The sequence below is a fragment of the Lonchura striata genome, chromosome 1 (genome assembly GCF_050655825.1).
Source record: "Lonchura striata isolate lonStrDom1 chromosome 1, ASM5065582v1, whole genome shotgun sequence".
In the NCBI taxonomy this organism is placed as follows: Eukaryota; Metazoa; Chordata; class Aves; order Passeriformes; family Estrildidae; genus Lonchura; species Lonchura striata.
The window spans coordinates 103,443,871-103,466,255 of NC_140703.1; the positions used below are offsets into that span (position 1 = coordinate 103,443,871).

The window sequence follows — 22,385 nt, forward strand, 5'->3', positions numbered from 1 at the left end:
ATTACATGCCAGTAAAGATTCCGCAAGAGGTTCCTGTAGAGACTTGCCTTTACCAATGTGTTAGCAAGAATTGCTTTATCCCTTGGGACACTGGAAACTGCACTATCCAGGTACTCCGGGATGGATTTCATGATTGCAAATGTGATATTATTTTCAGGCTTTTTTCTTAGATGTGAAAATCAGTAGTATTATTTTGCTTCTTTTACACATCCCGGCCTACCTAAAGGCAAAGTGCATGTCAAGGAAGCTGCAGGGCAGCAGCACAAAGGCAGGATGCTGAGCTCTGCCAGTGCCCTGCACTGTCACCAGCACTAGAAGCTGAAGAAAGTTTAGCTAATTTTCAGTCCTCCAGCAAGCTGATACCAAGCCTGTGTTTGTTTTTCTGAGCAAGAACTAACCAAATATATGAAAAGTTAGGCTTCTTCACAGCATCTTTATGAGATGAGAGATGGCTACCTCCTTCCTACTCTGTGTTACAGACAAAGTGAGGGAAAAAATCACATTAGCCACAAGTGTCTTTATTAATGGAACGGGGGGAAGCCAAGGAAGAAGGTGAACAGTACAGTGGGGATCCATATGAGGCTGTATTTTGGAAACAGATAGGACTTTCAGTCCTCTCTGATGGAGGTGAGGTAGTTTGAGAGGCACATTTTCCCTGGAAATTATGCTTTAAAAATTAATCACTTGTGCTGCACTTGAGCTTTGTGCAACCCGCAGGAATCAAGGACTCAGCAGACACAAGCACTTGTGCTGCCAACAGGTGAATGAGATTTACTTTCCGGGTGTTTTTTTTTTGTTTTGTTTTGTTTTGGTTGGTTTTTTTGTTTGTTTTCCGCCCCCGGCGTGCCCCGCAGCCGGCAGGGAACGGAGGCTGGCAGGCTGCAGAGATCGGCAGCTGTCATACGGTGGGAGGACCCTGCAACACCGAGTTAAATCTTAACTTTGCTGTGCATTTCCCAAGGGACGGATGCCTGTGACGTTAAAGGGAAACCGTTTCAACACTTTATACTTTTAAAAGCCAGGGAATGCGCTCACACGGAGCCACAGAATCAATGAGGCTGGAAAAGATCTCTGATAACCTCGAGTCCAGCCCATGATCCGACACCACCACGTCAGCTGGACCACGGCACTGAGTGCCATGTCCACTCTTCCCTTAAACACCTCCGGGGACGGTGACTCCACCAGCCCCCTGGGCAGCCCATTTCAGTGCCAAATCACGCTTTCTGAGAAGAAATTCCTCCGAAGATCCCAAACCCCCTGACGCCGGGGCTGCGTGAGGGACCCCGATCTCCCCCACACTAATGACCTTTCATGACCTTTAATGACATTTCGCCTCTGGCCGGCAGGGGGCGTTGGCCGGGCGGCCGCCGCAGCGCAGGCCCGCGCATGCGCAGAGCGCGGGGGCGCAGGCCGGGCGGCGGTCGCGGCCGAGGCGGCGGCAGGAGAGCGGCGGACGGGGCAGCGCTGCCCACCCTCCCCTCCATGCGCAAGATGCTGCTGGCCGCGCTCTCCCGATTGCTGCAGGGCCCGGCGGCCGCCGGGAGGACGGTGAGTGCGGCTGCTGAGTGCGGCCGGTGCGGCCCGGCCGGGAGCGGAGCGGTGCGAGGGGGCACGGCTCCGGGAGGGACGGCGGGAGCGGCCCGGGAGCGGGGGCCCGGCGGCGGAAGGGAGCGGCTGAAGAAAAATTAATGGGGAAAAGAACCGCGTTGGTTTTTCTTCCCTCGCTCTGACGAGCCCAAGTGACAGTAAAATGGTGGTCGCGTCAGGAGCTCGGTTCTTAAGCCGATAATGGCGCAGGGCTTGGATCGATACTGGCCGTGCTTACTTAGACTGCGCGGTCAGCTCCCGCAGGGCGATCCGCTCGGCCCGCTTGCAGTTCAGCTTCTGACTGCGCTGCTTGACCTCCCTTCGCTCAGCCAGCGGCCCCTTTCTACCTCTGCATCAATTGTGTTTCAAAGTTCGTTATTTTTTTTATTAGTGTCACTTCTTGTATTTTATGTTTGTTGTGTGAAAAATTGTGCTTTTACCGCTTCATTCAGCTTATTCCACTGTAATGACTGTGGCCACGAGGAAAAATTAACCCTGCTGAAAAAAAACTTGTTGGCAAGGCCAGAGTTAAAAGGTACTTTTTTGGTAACTGGAAATCAGGAGCCGTTTTGCCATGGAGAGCAGATGTGTTGCTGCAGCCCCCTTCCGAGGCAGCTCTCTCACCCAGGCATTCACTGTATGAGGATGACTGCATCCATCAGAAAAACACAGGGGAGAAAATTTACTGGAAGCTGTCACTATCTCTCTTTGGGCTGCATATCTAGGAGTATTTCCTACTTCACAATAGAATTTCTAGATTAAATTTTGCAAATATGGGTGCCTAAAATTTGTCCCTTACTGCAAGTACTTGGCCTGCTCTGGAGATACTGTGTTCTCCTGGAATGCCAAAGTAAATCTGGTTCAGATATTTCAATAAAGATTTTTTGGATCCTACTGCTTACCAAATATGTAAATATTTGTCTTGTATTGTTCCTATGGCTCTGCAGTGAAGGCATAAATTAGCAAATAAATAGAGGTAGACTTAATCTATAAAGCAGTATCTCATATATGCTTTGAGCATTTTCCAGAGTGTACAGATGGATTTCCATGTATAGAAACTAGCACTTGCAGTGTTCTATTCTAGTTGGATAATAATTTGCTGACTTCTCCTCCCCTCATTATTTGATACAGCTACTTACTCTTCTTTTTTTTTTTTTTTTCCCTTCCAAATGCTGCTAACCTAGGGAGCCGTTAGCGAGGTAAGGCCTCAGTCAGTCTTGTCAAGGTTTACTTTTGATAGATGTACTGCCTACATATCAGGGCTTTGGTTCAGACTCCTCAGTGTGCTTTTATGTCCTCTTCAGGGTAGGGAGTTTAACCAGGTGGCCTAAAGAGATCCCTCCTGACCCTGGCCATTCTGTGATACTGTTAATCCATACTGTGGATTTACTTCCAGCTCTAGAAGTAAAATAGCTTTTCTTCACTGATAATACTGATACATTGTGGTAAATAGTGTAGAAACTAGGTTTAAATTAAAACTTCTAAATATTTAATCTGATAACAGGGCAGGGTGAATGGGGGCAGTGTTACTGATAAATCTGATCGATATGCAACAGAGGAGGTAACCAGGATGGGTTGAGAATTTTCTCCCAAGCTTGACACGTGTCAGTCAGAGCTTTTTTGGAGATGGTGACCTGAACATTCTCAAAATTTTGGTAGAATCTACCTTCAGCTGGAATCTACCTCCTGGCTGAAGGAGCTACTGAAATTTTTGTGTAACTTAATTAGCAGTATAGTCTTGCCACTAAAGATGCAGTGTTCCTTATGCTGTGGCCACAGTGCATGCATGGACATGGGCCCATCCTGTCTGATGCTGCAGTGAAACTTGCTAAAGTCATCTCAAATCACCACCATTCATTAGTCAACAGCCCGTGTTCCTTCTTTAAGAGGGACCAGTAATGTATTTTTAGACATCCTTCCTATCTCTCCTCTACCATGCCACCCTTTCTGTTGTTCTGTGTTTCTTGTATCCTCAGGAACCTTCTGTGTTTCCACGTTATTAGAGTAGCCATAGTACTGGCCATGCTGTCATAGAAATGATGTTCTCTCTCTCTCCATTTTTATGGCTTTGAATTCCCCCAATTTCTCTTCCTATTGAAAAGAAAAAGTGAGAGTAGTTTACATTTCAGATATCTGCTGTATTTCTCTTGTTTGGTTAGTTTTGGGGTTTTTTTGTTGTTGTTCTATCTAGTCAAAATTCCATTTAGCACAGAGTCAGCAGTCAAAGTCTGTGTTGGTTGTCTCTCCTTATATTGTCAGCCTGGCATGTGAAGGGATAATTATTTTTGTGGTTTTGATGATCTTCATTGTCAAAAGTTTTGAAACTTACTAGGTTTATTTTAGATAATCAAGGGTATTACCAGTTTAAATTCTCTTTTTCTAATCTTAATTTTAAATAATGGGTTTTAAAGGATTTTGATATATAGACTAAAAGTTCCCTAGTCTTCTGGGATATGCCACTGCTGAGTCTAATTTATAAGTTATTTCACTTTGGGAGTACTCTTAGAAATTACTTGAAAAGTCACATACTTTTACTTGATAATTACATTTAAACATTGCTCATGCTTTGGTTTTGCCTTTTTTTTAAGGCCTCTCGAGTGGTGGTAGCATCACGTAACTATGGAGACTTCGCAAGTGAAGCTACATTTGAGATTAAGGTAAAGAACACTTAATACTGGCATTTTTTGTAAGCATTTGTTAGAGATCTTAACCTGATGGACTGGTCCCCGTGTCTCTTTCAGTTAGAAAATACGGTTTGAATTTCCAGAACCAAACCCCTCACTATCTGACCTGATTACTAAGTGCAGCTGGAAGTACTGTGTTGCCAGTGTGTGGTAATGTTACTTGTTTCTTAAGAATGTGAAGTTGTGATTTTTTTGCAACTGTTATATTACAATGCAGCTGTGAGAACAATCAGAAAGGAGATAAAGAACCTTTTCTGTTCTGTTCTGTTGTTTCCTTAATGCTTTTCAAACAATTAGGTGTTTGCAGTCTATCCCAAACATGCAGCTGGTTGAAATCTGTGTGGGTTTTTGAGGAAAAAAATTTGGCATCCTTTCAGTGTTTGACTTGGTGCTGCTCAGAAAATGTGTGTTATATTCTGTCAGCTTTCCACTCTGGCTGGGTCTTTGGAAAAAGTGATGTTTCTGTTTGCAGTAGCTTTGTGCTGATGTTTAATTCAGGAATTGATGAAAGCAAATCTGAAAGAAATAATTTGGGTTGCTCTCCACCCTCTCCCTATTTGGCTGTGCCTGTGAAGTATGAAATTTTTTTCAGGTGGAAGGGAAGGAATATATGTTTATATGAAAAGTCTTTTTTGAGTAGTTACAAGGTTTAATATTTGATCCTGTGTTGATAACAAGATTCCAGAGTTTCTGTTGTTCTGTGAACTTTGAAGCAAAGTTGTCTTGAGTAGTGTGCCCCAGGTGTTATATCCAGTTCATCTAGGTGTCAGTGGATTTGCTCTGGAGTGACTTTCACTTTGATATAAACTGTCTTTAACCTATATAGAAGTATTTTGGCTATTTAATCTGCACTGACAGAGTAATTTGTTTAATCTCTTTCACAGAATTTACTGTTTATTTATAGAGGTAGCAGAGGTGAAAGCCAGTCTTGGGGCCAGATCTTACAAACAGAGGAATTTCTTGATTTTTCTTATCTCTTCACTAAGCCTCTGTAGCTCTTTCCAAGTATTTGGTGTTCAACAACCGTGGAAGTATGCTTTTTGCCATATTTCCAGAGGACTTTAATTCATCTTCTGCTTGTAGGAATAATGAGGCTTTATGTTCTGAGTAGAAATCTGTCTTTATTAAAAGTAAGGGTTTTATTTCCCTGAATTTTGAAACAGTGCACAATTTTCCTAACCTATGAGTTCAGGTTTTGCTGGCTTTCTTTTTTAGAAGGGATTACACTCTGAATTTGAAAATGGCAGATCATAAAAAAATTACATAATACTTGTAAAGAGGATGAGTGATTTTCAGGAAATAGTGACTTGTTTAACCTTGCAGCAATGTGACCTCCATCGGCTGGAGGAAGGGCCGGGCACCACAGCAGTGATGACTCGAGAGGAGGGGCTCCACTACTACAAGAACATGCAGACCATCCGACGCATGGAGCTCAAGTCTGACCAGCTCTACAAGCAGAAGATCATTCGTGGCTTCTGCCACTTATATGATGGTCAGGTAAGAACTCTTGGCTAGGAGGTTCTATATTGTCTTACCTTATTTAATGTAGGGATTTTAATAGAGTGGAGAATGTGTACATTGCCAAAGGAGGGAGGAGGAGAGACACAAAGGTAGGGAAGGGCACAGTGCAGCTGAAGATCAGCTGAATGTGAGGAATAAGGCCTCCATTTGAAGGCCTCCATTTTCCCCCTCAAGTTTCATTGGTGGCTTTTATTTCTGTATCTCATGGATCATGTGCCCACTAAAAAGCAACAGCCAGGAGAAGAAACTTCATTAACTTACTGAAACTTTGCTATCTGTCCATTATTCCCTGATGTTTTTGCATTGTGATTGTTGAGATACTTCATTGGAGGGGAAAATTCTTCAGATATTTACAGATTCGGGTTTCCCTCTCATGTGCCTTTCCTAGTCAGTCTGGTTGGCATTTAGAGCCCAAGGCTGTTGTAGCTCCAGGCCTGTTATCAATCCTTGGGATTTAAGTCAGTCTCCTGTATCTCTGCTCTTCCTATGACCTGCCAGTATTTGATGTGTGTAGGATCAGCAGTGTGCCACAGTGCTGACTGTGGGAGCTGTGTGTTTTTCTTCATTGCTAAACTTCTTGTCCTGTGTAACAGGAGGCTTGCTGTGTGGGGATTGAGGCTGCCATAAAGCCCACAGACCACTTGATAACAGCGTACAGAGCCCACGGCTTCACCTTCACCCGAGGAGTGCCTGTCCGGGAGATTCTCGCAGAACTTACAGGTTTGTGCTCAGCTGAGTGAGGATCACTTGCTGCTGTGCTTGTGTCCGATTTTTTTTTTTTCTCAAATTTGAAGTGATGTTGATCACAAAGTATACTGGACCTTCAGAAACAGTCTAGTGACATACCAGAATGGATCAGTTGCTTCAGTTTTATGAATCAGTGATTTTTATTGTGAAAATTAACACACAAAGAATATTTAAGTGCTAGTACTTCTAAAGTACAAATTCATACGATTTTTCTAGATACTCTATGCTGTATTCATTGTGCTGCAGCAGGTTTGAATTTGCTGATGGTAGGCATCTGCTTTCAGTGGGACAGAGCATTATCCCCCCTAGGAGGCAGACCTGGATTTTCAGAATTAGGCTGATGAAGTCTTAGGAAGACTAGTAAACTTTGCCTATAATGATAAACTGAATGATTTGGAAAAATTTGACTGTGACAAGAATATTAAGTGATAATCAAGACAGAGATTTTGGAGAAAGATGAGATGGCTGTCTACAGTAGGATTGAGGATGGAGCAGAGAAGAGAGGATCAGCCTGATAAACTTATGAAATCTGTGAACAGATGTGAGGAGCTTGAAGGCCTGTATGCAGCACGGCATAAAGACTTGATAATAAAGACTTGATATCTGCATGCTTGAAATGTTAGTATAGGAAAGCCTGTTTGGGCGTTAGACAAGTGGTATGATTTTGTAAACTAAGAATTGTGTGTGTTAAGACACATGAAGTGCACCACTGGATTCTGCACTTTTGTGCACATTACACATTACATATGTGTAAGTGCACAAAAGCCCAGAATCCAGTGGTGACTGATTTGCCAAGTGTCACTGGATACTGGTAAGAGTCAGAAAATAAATTGGAAGATAGTAATGACTGTAGCTAACTATGGGCCCTGAAACTACAAATATGAGTGATAATGTAGTGGGAATTTTTTTCATTTCATGACACTCATAATTTTCTTTAACATTATACTTGACTTTATTGGGGCTCTTTCAATTGGGAAGGAGTAAAGAGACTTATTCCAGAAAATGACACTTGGGGAAGTTCTTAGATCTGCTGCTAGAACCCATTCTTGCAAAGAAGGATCTTGACTACAAATGGCAAACTGAAAGACAGCATGAGTTCCAATGACAGAATTCAAAAATCTTTGAAAAAGGAAGCAGAGTCACCCAAAATAAAACCAGTAGATAAGATCCTATAGGAAACAAGCTATAGAAAAGGACTTTTCAGGAGAATTGACATGAGAAATGAGTTTGTGTTCTAAGAAAAGTAGAAAATGTAGCAAAAAGTAACATTGGTTAATCAGGAGTTCTTAAATACAGTCTAAAACACAAAAAGGGACTACAAAAAGTGGAGGGAGCTTACTAAATGTAAATTGCACTTATTCATAAAATGTTTTGGTTTTTTTTAATTAGACTTTTTTTCCTTTGGTCCCAGCTGGCAGAATCTGTAACAGCTCCTGCAAAACCAATTAGTAAACGTAGCAAAAGTATGAGAAATATCAATAATAAAAATTATGCACTATAAAGTAAGAAAGAGAAGTACAAATTTCAGAAAGAGTCTCAAGACACTTGTAAAACAAACGCCAAGGCAAAAACCCAACCAGACAAGCTGAGCTTATTAGAAATAAAATGCAATCTTCTATGAATAGTAACAAGACAGGTAAGAATAGGAAATGGAGTGGACTGTTGAAAAATTCTGTGTTCTTAGATGGGCTCATTTAAATAGGGTTTGTTGTAATGCTTCATGGATCACTGGTTATCTTCAAACTACACCTTGAATAAAGCTGGGCTGGGTGACTAATGTTTATATTGGGGTGGAATGGGGATCATTTGTTGGGGGTTTTTTAGTGTCCTGTTGGTAATTTTTACGTGTGGTTATTGTCAAAGAGAAGACAAGTCTAAATTACTGCAACTAATTTGGAACAGTATTCTTACTTTTCTTGCAGGAGCCAAAAGTAATAATATAATTCTTGCAGATTATGATATGAGACCTTGTTGTCTATAAAAAAACACCCCATGTTTATCTGAATGTGCTTTAGTATAGTAGGACACCGAAACTTCTGGTTGGTTTTGAAATTTCTTAATCTCATGCATATTTCCAGAATGCCATTATTGTTCTGTCTTCCCCCCCCTTTTCTTATTTATTTTCTGAGATGTTTAATTGTAAACTTGTATGAGAGAGGCCATCATGTCTTAATTCCTCATAGATCATGGTCTTATTGTTATTACCTTTAGGGACTGAATTAGATGTTAACATTTGTATAGTATTTTTCTTCCAAAAAAGAAATTGCTTGTTATTCATGTTTCAGGTCGAAAAGGAGGATGTGCAAAGGGAAAAGGAGGCTCAATGCATATGTATACCAAAAACTTTTACGGTGGCAACGGTATTGTTGGTGCTCAGGTATATATATTGCTTCTGTTTTAAAGCACAAGCCGGATTTAGCTCGTGTCCCGTTGCCAGGCAGTGTTTCCTCTCAGTTTTTGTGGTGTGTAAGCTTGTGTGCAGATACCATTGCTCTGTGGCTGGTATGTCTTATTCTGGTGTGCTCACCATTTTGTAAACAGTAGCAAAAATAATTCAAATATTTTGGCTACAACAACATTTGTAACAAAGGGAAGCGGGCAGGTAAGAGCTTGTTTGTTGAGCAGGTCTCTAACAGCCTAAATGTCTCCATAAAGTTCACAGGCTGCCTATCTTCAACTCCTTTAAATGCTGTTCTAAAGTGTTTTGTCCTGTACTCTGTGGCAGGTTCCTCTTGGAGCAGGGATTGCTCTGGCCTGTAAATACAATGATAAAAATGAAATCTGCGTGACCTTGTATGGGGATGGTGCAGCCAATCAGGTAAAGCAGTGTGGCTGGGGAGAATCAATTTTCCTTCTGTGGTCTGTGAGCTCTGCCTTTACTCCAGTGGGTGGAAGAGCACATTCTGCCCTCCATGTGTACCTGCAACCCAGGCAGTATTGATGAACTCCATGGAGGTGTTGCAGAATTTGGCCATGGCCTCCTCTTATCTGAGTTGTCTTAGATGTTTGAACAGGAATATGTTCCAACAACTGTGTAGTCCTCCGAGGGGTGATTCAGGTGAACATTTAAGAAGTTAATTGCTAGGAGCTCTTTATATATCAGGAATGTATTTTGGACCTGTGTAAACATCTGTCCTTCCCCAGTCCTGTTTTGAGCTTGGCCCTTGTAGCTGTAATGGAGGGAAAACTTTTTGGCTCCTTCTGTTCTGGAACACTCTGGATACTCAGAGGCTAATGAAGCTAATGGTTAATTATGTGAATGGTACTAGAGTCTTGGGAGGAGGGGTTTCCAGTTGTGCACAGCTCACCTAAGTGTGACACCCTAAACTGTCTGTACTGTAAGAACTCTGAAGGATGGCAGTGAAGATGACAGTGCTGCTGCCTAAGGAGATATGTGTAAATCAGGTTTCTGAAGACTGAGAACAGGACAGAGCATTCTGGCAGAGCCAGTTACTATGGATATTCCAGCCAGTCTCTTCATGTTATCAGCTGAGACAATAAACAGTAAGCCAAATAAGCAGTTGGTGATTTAGAGTGTACCACTGATGGTTTCACATTTTCAAAGCACAGGTGGAGATCTCAGTTCATGGTTTTCCCTGAATTTGATTCGGAGCAGTCAAGGCTGACTGCAGTTAGTGCAGTCAAACTTAACATTGCTGTAGCAGTATCCTGCCAGGTTAATCAATTGTCAAGTTTTTTAATGACTGTTGCTGAAATACCCGAGTTAAAATTGAAGATTTTGTGGTACCCGAACACAGATACTGATTCAGGCTTAAAAATGTACTTCTGTAAACTAGTAGTTGAGATGAAAGTTGCCTTATATAGTGTAGCTTCTCTTTTTATTCCTTCTAAGCTGTAGCAAATGGCTGGTTTCAGATCACTTTTAGTATTAAAATTTCTAGACCTCTGCAACTGAAGGATTTTCAGTAGAGCTTAATGCTTCAAGGCTGAGCTCCCTGATGGGATGTAATTTAATTTTCTTTCAGGGCCAGATATTTGAAACATATAACATGGCTGCCTTATGGAAGTTGCCTTGTATTTTTATCTGTGAGAACAATCGGTATGGAATGGGAACATCAGTTGAAAGAGCTGCAGCCAGCACTGACTACTACAAAAGAGGATACTTCATTCCAGGTCTGAGGGTGAGTATAGCTTTTCTTGAGGGGAAATGTGTGTGCACATACCTACACAATGCATACATTGGTATTTGTTTTATTTCTGCATATATTTACTTGAATCTGAATTCTATTCCACTTGTGGAAATACTGAGATTGGAAGTTTGGAGGCTGAGATTTTTTTACCTTAACATGTCTTTTCTCATTACCAGGTGGATGGCATGGATATTCTCTGTGTCCGAGAAGCAGTGAAGTTTGCAGCCGAGTACTGTAGATCTGGAAAAGTAAGTCTGTAATGCATTCCTTCTCCATGGGTGGAATTCTTGCAAGCTATTGCTGCATCGGTAGTTCCTCAATTTGTATTAACCAAACACTTATTATTTATACTCTCATTTTTTCCCATTTCTACCACAGTTACATTCTGTTGTGAAAGGTGTTATGACTGTCAGGCAGTTGTGATTTTTGTGTTGAGTTATGGGAAGCATCAAGGAAGGCAATAATCATTTATATTTACAAGAAATGAAAAATGAAATAAAGGTTTTGTGAGTCAATGTTAGTGTCCGTCACCCAAATACAGTAACAGTGGGTTTTGAAGATTTTCAACACTTGAAGCTGTGAAGGTTCTGTGAGGTAATTTGAAATATTCTGAGTAATGGTGGAAGGAAGGAGATTGTAAAGCTGCTCAATGAAAACATGAAAAGAAATGCTTACAATATCAGCACATGCTTTCATTTGGAAATAATTAGGTTTCACTTTACTATGTGAAACTATATGTGCTAATATTATGTGAATTAAACTGAGAAAAACCTATTCAATAAAAATAATTGATCACTGGTGCAATTCAGTTATAGCAAATAGTTGCTGCTGTAGCAAGTTGGTAATTCATGGTGGCAACACTCAGTATTGCTTTTCATTTCAAGGGTCCTCTTGTGATGGAGTTACAGACATATCGTTACCATGGCCACAGTATGAGTGACCCTGGAATAAGGTACTGTCACATTCTTCTTTCTTTTCACTGAAAAGAAGTACTGATGGTCAAATTCTAAGAGATGAAACTGTGAAATTCAGTGTTCAAATCAGATGTCAGATGCATTTAAAGGTTATGATGAAATTGCTATGAGCAGCCTGCTCACTAATCTCGTTTCTCAGTTGATAATCTGTAGCCATGTAATACACTTATTTTAATGCAGAATTAGAAGACGTGGGTTTAGAACAAGCACAAAGTCAGTTAAATTTCTGTGCTCTCTATTAATGAATTCTGCTTTTAGTGTGGCCTTACAGTGTGTCCTAATGAAGGTTTGGCTGAATAGCATCATGCTTTTCTGGAGTTTAAAAAGGATTAAAATCCTGTAAGGTAAAATTACAGGAACAGTTTGGACTGCCCAGACAAGTAGAACACATCCTAAAAATACAAACATCCAGGTGCTAGAGACATTTGGGCATTGCTCCAACTGACAAAGCTGAATGTGTCTCCATGAAGTAGAGCCCTTCATTGGAAACTTGGAGTGACTTGGAAGCATGTACATGTCATGCAGCCCCCTCTGCAGGGGGGAAGGGTTAGGAGGAAATAAGGCCCTTGAGGATAACTGTCTCAGGCTGGGTTTGCTCCCCTTTCCCTTGAGTCTGGAGCTACTTCTGTTTAGTTGGTATTTACAGATTTCTCTCTGGAGGCCTTTGGCTCTTGCTGTGCCATCTTTTGGGTGATGAATGTTCCGTGTTGTCACTGCATCCTTGACAACTCTTTGGACTCTTTCTAGGAGTGAGCTGTGTCCAGAACCTCACTCTGCTCCAGGGTTCATGTCTTTGCCTGTCTTGTTCCTAGCTATCGTACTAGAGAAGAAATTCAAGAAGTGAGAAGCAAAAGTGATCCCATTACTTTGCTGAAGGACAGAATGGTCAACAACAACCTTGCTAGCGTTGAAGAACTAAAGGTATGGTTGATGATCTCCAGAAAGCACATCACTGGGCATTATGCTTTCTTTCAAGTTCTTTAAGGTTTGCTTTAAAATCACTTTTATATGGTGAAGTTTTGTTGCAGACTAGCTCCTGAAGTTGTGTTCTGCTGGAAAGGCCTTTTGCTTTTGTGTGCTATGTAAGGCTGGGAGCTGTCATTTGCTAACAGATAGAAATCAAAATTACCCAGGCTTTCTTGATTCCCCAGGAAGGACGTGAGTCTTGGAAAGGGATATTAATAAATGAGAAGAATCCTAGTTAAGGAATGAGGAACCCTCAAATCCTGTGGGGCCCCCTAGGCTCCGTGGGCTCATGTTCCTTGGTCAGTAAGGCACCAGTACTACCCAAAATGATGCAGTTTAGTAGGGAAGGAGTTTTAAAATTTTTTAATTTTATATTTCTAATAATTGTTAACTAACTCTGACTGATACTTTATCATAGAATATAAATTCAAAGTTATGATACTTTTTCTGAGCTGTCTTCTAATAAGCATGCATTTCTGTTTTAGGAAATTGATGTGGCAGTAAGGAAGGAGATTGAGGAAGCTGCTCAGTTTGCTACCACTGACCCAGAACCTTCCCTGGAAGAACTGGGTAACCACATATTCTTCAATGAGCCACCCTTTGAAGTGCGTGGCCCAAACCAGTGGATAAAGTACAAGTCTGTCAGCTAAAGGCTTTTTATTGGTATAACTTATTCATAAGAATAAGTGAATGCATTTACATGAACTATAATAAACAACTCTTAAGCTTATTTAAGAGCTCTTTCAAAAGAGGAAATCTGTAAGGAAATCCATCTGAGTATGGAATTTCTTAAATGTGATGAATGTTTCAGGAGCTAAGTCAGGAGAAAGTGGTTTATTTAAAGTGCTATATATTTGCTTTACTGACTTTCTTTGGATCACTGTATGTGTTATGTACAGTGTAAAAAGAAAAATAAAAATTAAACGTTATCAACCTTTATCTAATGGTCTATTTTGTTTCATTAACTCTTTCCCAGAAACTCCACTAAAAATATAATTTACGTGCTCAGGTTTTGCTGCAGAAAAGTCACTGATTGAAAACATCACACCAGGCTTTTCTCAGTAGTTCAGTAAGAGTAGCTTTAATACAAAAAGCTGTATAAATCCCTCTACAATTAGATGATATGCTGTAGCATATCCCCTCCCTGCTCAAACCATCAGCCAGCAGAAGTAACACATTTTCAGTTCACAGTTTTCACAGTGCTGAAGCCAATTTGGGTAGGTTTTTTCTCAGCTAATGTTTTTTATTACATTGACAGGTATTGTATGCTTTAGTCTTGTCATAAATAACATACATTGACACTGACTTAAAAGCTGTTACTGTTCATTGTGTATTGCACTGATGGTCAAACAAGCTACATAACTCTGCAAAACCTGCAAGGCCACTGTACATATAAATATATACATCTAACAGTTTAAGTGCTGGGAATGTATTTCATTTGCTTATTCCCCTTTTATTTTCTTCCAAAGCATTAACCTGCACTGAGGTCTTGCCAGATGTTTGTCGGTGGTTTAGGATTGCATTCCAGATTCTGCAGCGAAGACCACCCCTGCATGAAGGGAAATGGAGAACAGTTAGGGAAAACTCCCTCCTCTCCATTACCTTAAACTGAGCAAGAAATCCTAAGGACAGACTCATTATGACAGTACATAGCAAACTACACTGTATTATGGTTATAGCTAAAACTACTTCCAGGTCAACCAGGGGTTAATGATGACAAAAAGACCTGAATCAATGGGTAGGAAAAATAAATTCTTTATGCCTGTTTTTCATATGATTACATCATCATGAAGGGTGCAAAAAAAGGTCCAACCTTGATAAATGCCAAAGCAGATGGCTTGAAGCATCCTCAGTGTAGTTGTGTCAGTTAAGATGTGAAAACTTATCAGAAAATTTGAGAGGAAACTGATGGCAGTTGCCCCTGAACTGTCACTGACCTATTGGAATAACCAAACTTTAAAAGGTTTTAACAAAATATGTTAATTAAGCTCTTAACAATGAATTAGAAAATATTTTCTTACCGCAGCTGAAGATACCACAGGTCATCTTTGGTGATATCATTAAGTACAGCACTTAGAGTGTAATCTTCTTCAGCAAACTAAAAAGCAAATTTATTCATAAATAAATATTCCTTCTTTGAAACCAAACTGCTAATTATGACTAAAATTCAGATTTTTTAAAATGTGACTTTATTTTTACCCTCTTAATGGTATCCAAGTCTGCTCCTTGTTGTTTCAGCCAGTTCATGAGCTCAGGGTCTGCATTCTCTCTAAAAGTTGCTGCAGACCGCTGGGAATCTTTAACAAAAAACAAAGGTTAATACACCTCAAAACTAGGGCAAAAGTGGTTGTTTACAGGTAACTGAAGCTTAAGCTATACGGTTTTGCATCCTCTCAACAAACACATGATCGCATATGTTTTTGTGTAACTGCAGTATCTTAATTCTGCAGTATCTCCTCATACCTTTAGGTTTAAGTTTTAATTGAAGCAATTGTAATTCCTGAGTCTTCTGCTCCAAAGATTGTCGTAAGAGGGTCTGATACTCTTTCTCCTTCTGAACAAGATTTTCCAAAAGCCTTGTAGCATATAAGAAAGATCAAACATAACGAGATTGAGTATAAATCTAACTGAAAAAAATACCATTTTTAACAAGTACCACAGGACAGAGGCATTTGTGAGGAGTATTGCAGTAAGTAACATCTCTAATGGCTTAGAGATTTCATTTTGGTTGTCTGAGACTCAGGAGTGCCACTTGAAGGCTTTCACCTGCAGAATTTAGTAAATAGCTCATAAATTCTGTTCCTACTTATGTGCAGCCTCCCTGGGCAGAGTTGCTGCCTTTATACTGTAATTTACTACTGGACAATAACACTGATGTTTTACCAGGGACTTTCTTATCATGTATTTACATCACATGCATAAAGAAGAATGGGAACTTCAGCTGTTAACCCTACACATGTAACCCATGCTGGCAGCACCCTACACATGTAACCCATGAGAAACAGGGCAGGGCTCTGCGGAGCTCTGCTGGTGCTAATTAGTGGCCAGCCTGTCCCGTGAGCCAGGACAGAGCTGCTTTGGCCTTTCCTTGCAGGAACAGCTTTGAGGCACTGACACCAGGTCATGGGGCATCAAAGGAGTAGGAAGGAAATTGGCACAGTTACACAAACCTAATTACTTCCCCATAGAAATCCAACGTGACATTCTGCAATTAATAGATTAATTACACAGAAACAAATGCTGTACTGAATGATCTTCAGTTGCCATACTGTACTGCCAGTGTAATCCAAATCCACTTGTGTTCCCAGGTGGCTTTATTGCAAGGCAGTAGGTGAGCAGTAGTATGGGTAAGTATGTACCCATCAGTGTAGAAAGCACAGACTGAGAGCTTTTCAAAGACTGCCTGAACATACATCCAGAGTCTTTACAGGAGATTTTACCTTAAGGTGTCGTGTTTAAGTCTGCCCAGCTCCTGGCTGAGCTGCTGCTGAACCTTGTGTGACACCACAGAACTGAGGGTGCTGACCCCCGATGTGATGGCAGCATCCTCAGCCCCATTTTGTTCAGAGGGCTGGAAACTCTCCTCCACTTCATCAGTGTCCTTGTCCCCACATTCAGTTTCTGATGCTGGCTCAAAGTGAGTGCGAAGCTCTGGTAAAAGAAAAGAGGGGAAGAGCAAGATATTTTTGGTAATTCTGTCTTCAGAGGTTGTGCAGTCTGTTCTTCACTACTGTGGGTGGGGGAGACTGCATAATGTCTTTTTTTGCAACACTGAGCAGGGGAGTAGTGAAGCCTTGAGTGAGCTGGAGCACAGGTTCTCTGGCATTGGTTCTAGAATGAATGATGCACTAACAGAGGTAGGTCATAGCTGTAGTGGGGACAAATATCATGAGATGAGTAATAAGTCAATAGAATGTGTTAAGGAAAAATCCCTGAAAGCTTGCATTTTCCTAAATAGTAAGAAAAAAAAAAAGTGTTTTTCCCTAATGCCCTGGACCAAAAAGTGTAAAACGCATTCCTCTTCTCCAGGGAGAATTTCTAGCCCCATTTCTCAGAACTTGCTGCAGGTGGCCACCCTTATTACCAAAGAGCAGTTGCTATTTTTCTTGTACAAAATCCTAAAAAATTTGGCCAATTTGGCTTTAAAAGCCATGGCAACTTTGGACTGAATGGGATCACTAAGTCTCTCAGAACATTCCCATAATGGAAAGGGTGCTCACCATTTTAAACAGTTACAAAACTACTTAAATATTTCCAACTTAACTCATTCCTAGACAGTACTTAGACATTTATCTTCCTGGTGATTTTCCCTATTGTCCATCTATGGGTCAAAATCACCCTCTTCCTCATATTGATGTACTTCCCTTCTACAAATCTGCTCCATAGCTCATTACTAATTTTTCAGAACACATAACTAGACCTGTGCAGTTTTAACCACCCTGGATGTCATTAATATGTACAGAATAATTTTCTTTCTTACTAGAAAATCTCCAGCTTGGACTGAAATTAATTTGCCTTTTTTTTGTCACGTTTGGCCCACACTGGGGGTGCAGAACCCCTGTTTATCTCCTCATTATGTGCTTTTGTACTGCAAGTACAGCATTAATCCTCCAGATCAACACTTCTTTCTCTGCAACACTCTGACCCCATGTCTTTTGGTAAGTGGCATCATAACTACATGGGATGCAGTTAATAGCATGCTGAAAGAGTAAACAACTGAACTGTTCCATTTGCTACAGCTCTTTGATATGCAGAACACATTTTTTTTAAAAAAAGGATTCTTTACAGCTGCTTTGATTTACCTGGAATAAGAATAGTGACTGCTGCTTGGACTGCACGGCGGATGATGTTATCCATTGCAAACATCCAATGGGGTCTTATTAAGTGATTTCTCAACACTTTGTTCACCTGTAAAAGTAGCAGCAAACACCATTTGCTCACACCTTAGGAAAGAGAATTTTCCAACAGTAATAATATGTTTTATAAGGTTAAAAACTACATACAGCACTAAAAGCTTCCCACCTTTCAAAGTCTAAACAATAGATCTGACAGTTCTAGGCTACAGGCTTCAAACCATTTCAAACCAGACTGCGACATTCAAACTCTTTTTCAGTACAAGGAAGGAGAGGAGTGAGGAACAATGGGGAGGCTGCAAACCCCTGGCATGAGCTTTGTCCAGGAGAAACCTGATGTAGTGAAAGGTGTCTCTGCTCATGGAAGGGGGGCTGGAAATAAATGGTCTTTAAGGTCTCTTCCAACCGAAACCATTCCTCTGCCCCTACACGAGGAAAGGAACTCACTGCATCCTGGAATCCAAACAGCACCAGATGAATCTGATTGATGGAAGTGCTGTCAAAGTCTAAATCCATTTTCAACTTGGATATTGTAGAAGCCATCACTCTCTGCTCAGGAGAGTGTATGAAGTCCCTTAAAATCCCAATAATCTGCTTGATGTGGTCCACTGAAAGCTGCAGTTCTTCAGAGCTCTGGAGAAAATATGAATGTATATCAAATGAATCCCAGAGTCATTAAACATCTATTTAGTAGCATTAATATTCTTAGGGTTACATCGCTTTGCTTACATATATGTCACATTATTGAACAGAATCACAGAACTTTTGTTTATTCAAAGTCTCTAGTTTTATCTTTTCTTAAAAAAAAATGAAAGGGTAATTTCTGTTTTCAAAAAAACCCTGTAAATCTACTGCTACTGTGGCTGTCGCAAAGGGAAGAGGTTCCAAATTATATCTACACATTCCTGCAATGTACTGCAGAGGGCAGCTCTCCTCCATAAAAACAGCAAAATGAGTCGCTAAGAGACCCAATTTTTTTAGATATATTCTTTCAATAAGCTGAATCTGGACTTCTATCTAATCATGTGAATATTTGATTTCCTTAGGAAAAAAAAGTATGTTTATATATGCATTTATCCCAAGTGAAAAAAAGGTCTAAAATGACACAGTGATCCACCAGTGTTTATTTTATGATTTTCAGTCCACAACCCCCACAGTTAAAGCCATCCAAATGTCTATAAGAACAACCTCTGTAATTAAAAGGTAAAGGACTATCACATAAATTATGGAAAAGAGATGATGACAGCAGTGCTATAGAACAGCTGGAGTCTGAATCAGGACTTGCTGCTACTAAATAATCCTTCATTGCAGAAAATGCTTGGAGCCCTGATTATTTCTGACTCTGAATTTTAATTGTTTGTAAGGCTATCAGCTGTTTTGCAGTTTAAGCTCAGAGCAGAAATGTACCCCAGCTGCTTCCCCAGCCTGAGTTTGTGGTCTGTAGAGCCCTACAGGAGCCCCTGTGCTGCAGTTTGCTGGGGAAGGATCACAGGGAGCAGCAAAACCCTGGGCTGTGCAGAGCTGACCATGGAGCAAGACAGCCAAGACCAAGAGTCTGACAGCCAAGCCACAGATGTCATCAGCTGGCTGGGGACACCACACCAAGAGTCAGCACACTCCTCTTTATGGGAGTGCAGTTCAGGTGAAAAAAACATAGCTTTAGTAAGAACAAATGATGGGAGAGTGTCACAGAGAAGTATGCTGGAGATTGCCCAAAAATCACTGACAAGGGTATGAGCAAAAGTCAGATTCACCAGAGAGAGGCTCGTCAGAAGCAGACATTAAGAAGAAAAGGCTGTTACAGGTGTGGCAATGTTTGGCTGTGCATTAACCATTCTATGATTTTTTTTCTTGCTCCTCTTCACAGTAACTAAACCTTCCCACCCAACCTTCCCCTCTGCAGAAAATCTGCCTTAGGTTTCTTAAGATTCACGTCCTGCGGTCTTGGCCTCTAGTTAACAAACGTTTTCTTAAAAATTGTTAATCAGGTCTCTACCTTTAAAGTAGAATATACCTATTCCTATGTTGAGTTTTAGCTCCATGTCCTTAAAAGCCAAAAGAAAAGACAATATCAAAACCATCCAACTCACCAAACTCAGCCCTCCACAATCCCACATCAAATGCCCAAACCTCTCCCTCATATAAAACCAAGAACAGTCAAAAGGTGGTGTTTGCTACCATTCACACAACAAACAGCTCACACAGTTACAGGTCTGAGAGATTAAGGGTATGTTGCAGATGATAGATAAATATGATTGTTCATAGATAATTCAGCCAGGATGAGAACAGTTCTCCCAGCTAGCCGGATGACACCCCTGCCTTTAGATGAGTCCTAGGGTGAAATGGACTGTTCCATCCCACCCCCCAAAAGATGTATGGCTCACCCCACACCTCTATCCCTCCCTTCAAACATCAAATGTCTGTAACCCCACTGGATATGCCTCATCCCAACCCACCTCGAAGCTCTCCTGATAAGGGGGTTTTGAGGGGCCACACGCTCTCTTGGAACTTCCTCCCCTCCTGGAACCTCATCCCCTCCCTTGGAGCTTCCCCTCTCCCAAACCCTCCTTTTGTCTCTCTCCTCCCCCACCCTCTCAGGCCGCCACGTGCTGCGCCTGGGAGCACGAGGCAGGACCCTCCTGCACCCCCAATAAACCTCTTTCCCCAAGAGCAAACTTCAGAGATCTCTGCCTCCATCCATCCACACCATGCTGGAGTGTGATATTTTCCACAAGGGTACTCAGAAAGAACAATCCAAACATCTTCATTTATTCATTCTCAGAAAAGGAATAATATGACTTGGTTCATAATTTTTAATTTGACATGTGAAAAGGTGAGCTGAAGTGAAATTACCTGTGCAATACATTCCTGCAAATTGGAAGCAACTTTATCCTGTTCTTCCTTAAGGATTTTATACAGGATTGCTCGGCGTTCGCTGTCCTTGCGCAGCAAGAACAGCCCGGAATCCTTATCCTCCACGGATGGCGAGGCGCTCCTGTCCTCCGAGGCCGAGCCCTCATCAGGAACGCTGTGGCAGCCACCCAGCACAGGCACAAGAGAGACCTCAGCATTAGCAAGGAACCAGGACTGCCAGAAAGGAGCAAGGACACTTCTGGGGTAAAAAACTCAGTTCAAATGAGAGCAGCAGATTGATCAGACTGGTAAATGCTGGTTTTGAGACAGAAGATGGCTCAGATCTTCTGCTGACTCAAAGCCCCCATGGCTGATTTCCGATTTCCCCCTGCTAAGAAGCTGGCATTAATGTCAGTTTTGGGGAGGAAAGCTGAAACTACTCACTTTTTTTTCTGGACCCATACTGTAACACACTTATTTGAAGGTATTGCTTTGTACTTTGGGAGAAGCAGAACTGTATTTCTGCTTCCCATTTTGTCATGAGCATATGAAAGGGTCAAATCCTTACTTAACTCCTAAATCCATATCCATTCAATCAATAAGACCACTGACATTTACTCGCTGAAGGAAGGAAAGTGTAAAAGTACATGGAAACCCTAAAGGAGAGGAATGATTGTTCATTATTAAATATAGACAATGTTTACATTAACTGGTAATCTGTCTATGCAATTTACTGATTAACACATGTGCTTACTTAACCATTATGTGAAAAAACTGCCCTCAGATAAAATAAAATGTGAATTAAATCCACTGAATCCTTCAAGGGTGTCAAGTGAGAAGCAAATATTTTACCTTAGTAAATGAGAAATGGGATGCTTTGTCTGAATCTCTGAAATGGATCTCTTTGGCCTTTCGAAAAACACATCATGCTGTACATCAGAGTCTGGTGAAACGGAGCCGTGCTCGCTGCTGCTACTGCCAGCCTGTTCCCCATGGATTGGCAGTGGGAGGGATGTGTTCCTATTATAATCTAGGACAGACATGGTAAAATGTGTGACAGAGCTAGGCCAAAAAGGGCAACATGCTTTAAACAGCTGTGATCATATTCACTGATATCAAGACCTCATTTTGCAAAATGGCTGAGGGAGAAGTAACCTTGTTGATAAAAAGCGGTAACACAATTTAAAATCATTGCATGAATAAGCAATAAAAGGTTTTAACAAGTTAACTGTGAAACCCAAAGACAGCAAAGATACTCACAGGAAATGCCATTTTGTTACCCTCTCTCACACATACACACAATCCCCCCTTGGTGCTGGCCCTACAAAGTGGCTCAAATGGATATGAGCAGTTTAAAGAGCCTGAGGAACCACGAGGTTCATCTGCTGCTCCACCACAGCCATCTCTCTAACAGAGAGCACTCTATGTGCCATCCTCACCTTGAATGCCTTTAATTGGCATCAAATTTCCCTCTCCATGCCTGACATCTGCCTCACTCACATGTGCCCCTGCCCTTAGCAAGGACCCTCCCTCTCAGCACTGGCCTGAAGGAAATCTCTTGTCCCTTTCCAATTCATCTTAAAAGTAGTAAAAAATTAAAAACAGTACAAAACAAAACACCAAACCAACACAGATGTTGAGAGTTTGCTGTAATCCTGATTGCCAGTTTGCAGCTGTGTGGCAGGAAAGGTAAAGTTTTCTCAACCCAAGGTGAACATAACCATGGAGCTAAAAAATGACTACAGTTTTTGATGCTTGTCACTAAAAATTCTTGGAGGTGAGGGAAGGAAGAGAGCTAGAAGTTGAAAGTTGTTCAGAAAGCTCTGACACTCCATGGCACATGACTGATGTTCAAACTGCTGAGGTTAAACAGTCTCAGAAAAAGCAATATATGTCACTTCATGAAACCTGGTGCAAGGCAACTCAGTAGGACAGAAAATTGAGAGCTGCTGTCCCAAGAGTAAGGGCTGAGATTTTCTCTGGCTACCTTTATTACTGGAAAGAAAGAGATAGGGATGAGATGGAAAGATGGGGACAAATCTGAAGAAA

At 41.2% G+C, this 22,385-nt stretch overlaps 2 protein-coding genes across 5 annotated transcripts in view; one reads left to right on the forward strand and one right to left on the reverse strand.

Annotated features, from left to right (window-relative positions):
- Nucleotides 1-1,392: 1,392 nt before the first annotated feature.
- PDHA1 (pyruvate dehydrogenase E1 subunit alpha 1) lies at nucleotides 1,393-13,569 on the forward strand. Of its 2 annotated transcripts, XM_021553028.4 has the most exons (12): nucleotides 1,393-1,548; nucleotides 2,772-2,786; nucleotides 4,176-4,244; nucleotides 5,595-5,768; nucleotides 6,386-6,512; nucleotides 8,825-8,916; nucleotides 9,265-9,357; nucleotides 10,526-10,681; nucleotides 10,867-10,938; nucleotides 11,575-11,642; nucleotides 12,477-12,585; nucleotides 13,116-13,569. In XM_021553028.4, the coding sequence occupies exons 1-12, from the start codon at nucleotides 1,483-1,485 to the stop codon at nucleotides 13,278-13,280; spliced, it is 1,206 nt and encodes a 401-aa protein (XP_021408703.3). In that variant the 5' UTR covers nucleotides 1,393-1,482; the 3' UTR covers nucleotides 13,281-13,569. The 2 variants fall into 2 exon arrangements, with proteins under 2 accessions (XP_021408703.3, XP_021408704.3); XM_021553029.3 differs by lacking the exon at nucleotides 2,772-2,786.
- Nucleotides 13,570-13,683: 114 nt separating this feature from the next.
- Nucleotides 13,684-22,385, reverse strand: part of MAP3K15 (mitogen-activated protein kinase kinase kinase 15) — an 81,248-nt gene continuing 72,546 nt past the window's right edge. For all 3 annotated transcript variants that reach the window (XM_077781631.2, XM_031503680.3, XM_085559259.1), the window contains 9 exons: nucleotides 21,189-21,366; nucleotides 20,337-20,511; nucleotides 17,931-18,116; nucleotides 17,433-17,538; nucleotides 16,071-16,281; nucleotides 15,094-15,206; nucleotides 14,830-14,927; nucleotides 14,652-14,728; nucleotides 13,684-14,179 (listed from right to left, as the gene is read on the reverse strand). In XM_077781631.2, the coding sequence (XP_077637757.1) occupies nucleotides 14,065-14,179; nucleotides 14,652-14,728; nucleotides 14,830-14,927; nucleotides 15,094-15,206; nucleotides 16,071-16,281; nucleotides 17,433-17,538; nucleotides 17,931-18,116; nucleotides 20,337-20,511; nucleotides 21,189-21,366 (1,259 nt within the window). In that variant the 3' untranslated portion in view covers nucleotides 13,684-14,064. The remainder of the gene's footprint in view (nucleotides 14,180-14,651; nucleotides 14,729-14,829; nucleotides 14,928-15,093; nucleotides 15,207-16,070; nucleotides 16,282-17,432; nucleotides 17,539-17,930; nucleotides 18,117-20,336; nucleotides 20,512-21,188; nucleotides 21,367-22,385) is intronic.

What these genes read in the sequence shown, in the direction of transcription:
- PDHA1 (XM_021553028.4), top strand. Translation starts at nt 1,483, where the DNA reads ATGCGCAAGATGCTGCTGGCCGCGCTCTCCCGATTGCTGCAGGGCCCG. An exon ending in ACGGTATTGTTGGTGCTCAG is followed by an intron (nt 8,917 to 9,264) that starts GTATATATATTG and finishes ACTCTGTGGCAG; the next exon opens with GTTCCTCTTGGAGCAGGGAT. An exon ending in GGGATGGTGCAGCCAATCAG is followed by an intron (nt 9,358 to 10,525) that starts GTAAAGCAGTGT and finishes ATTTTCTTTCAG; the next exon opens with GGCCAGATATTTGAAACATA.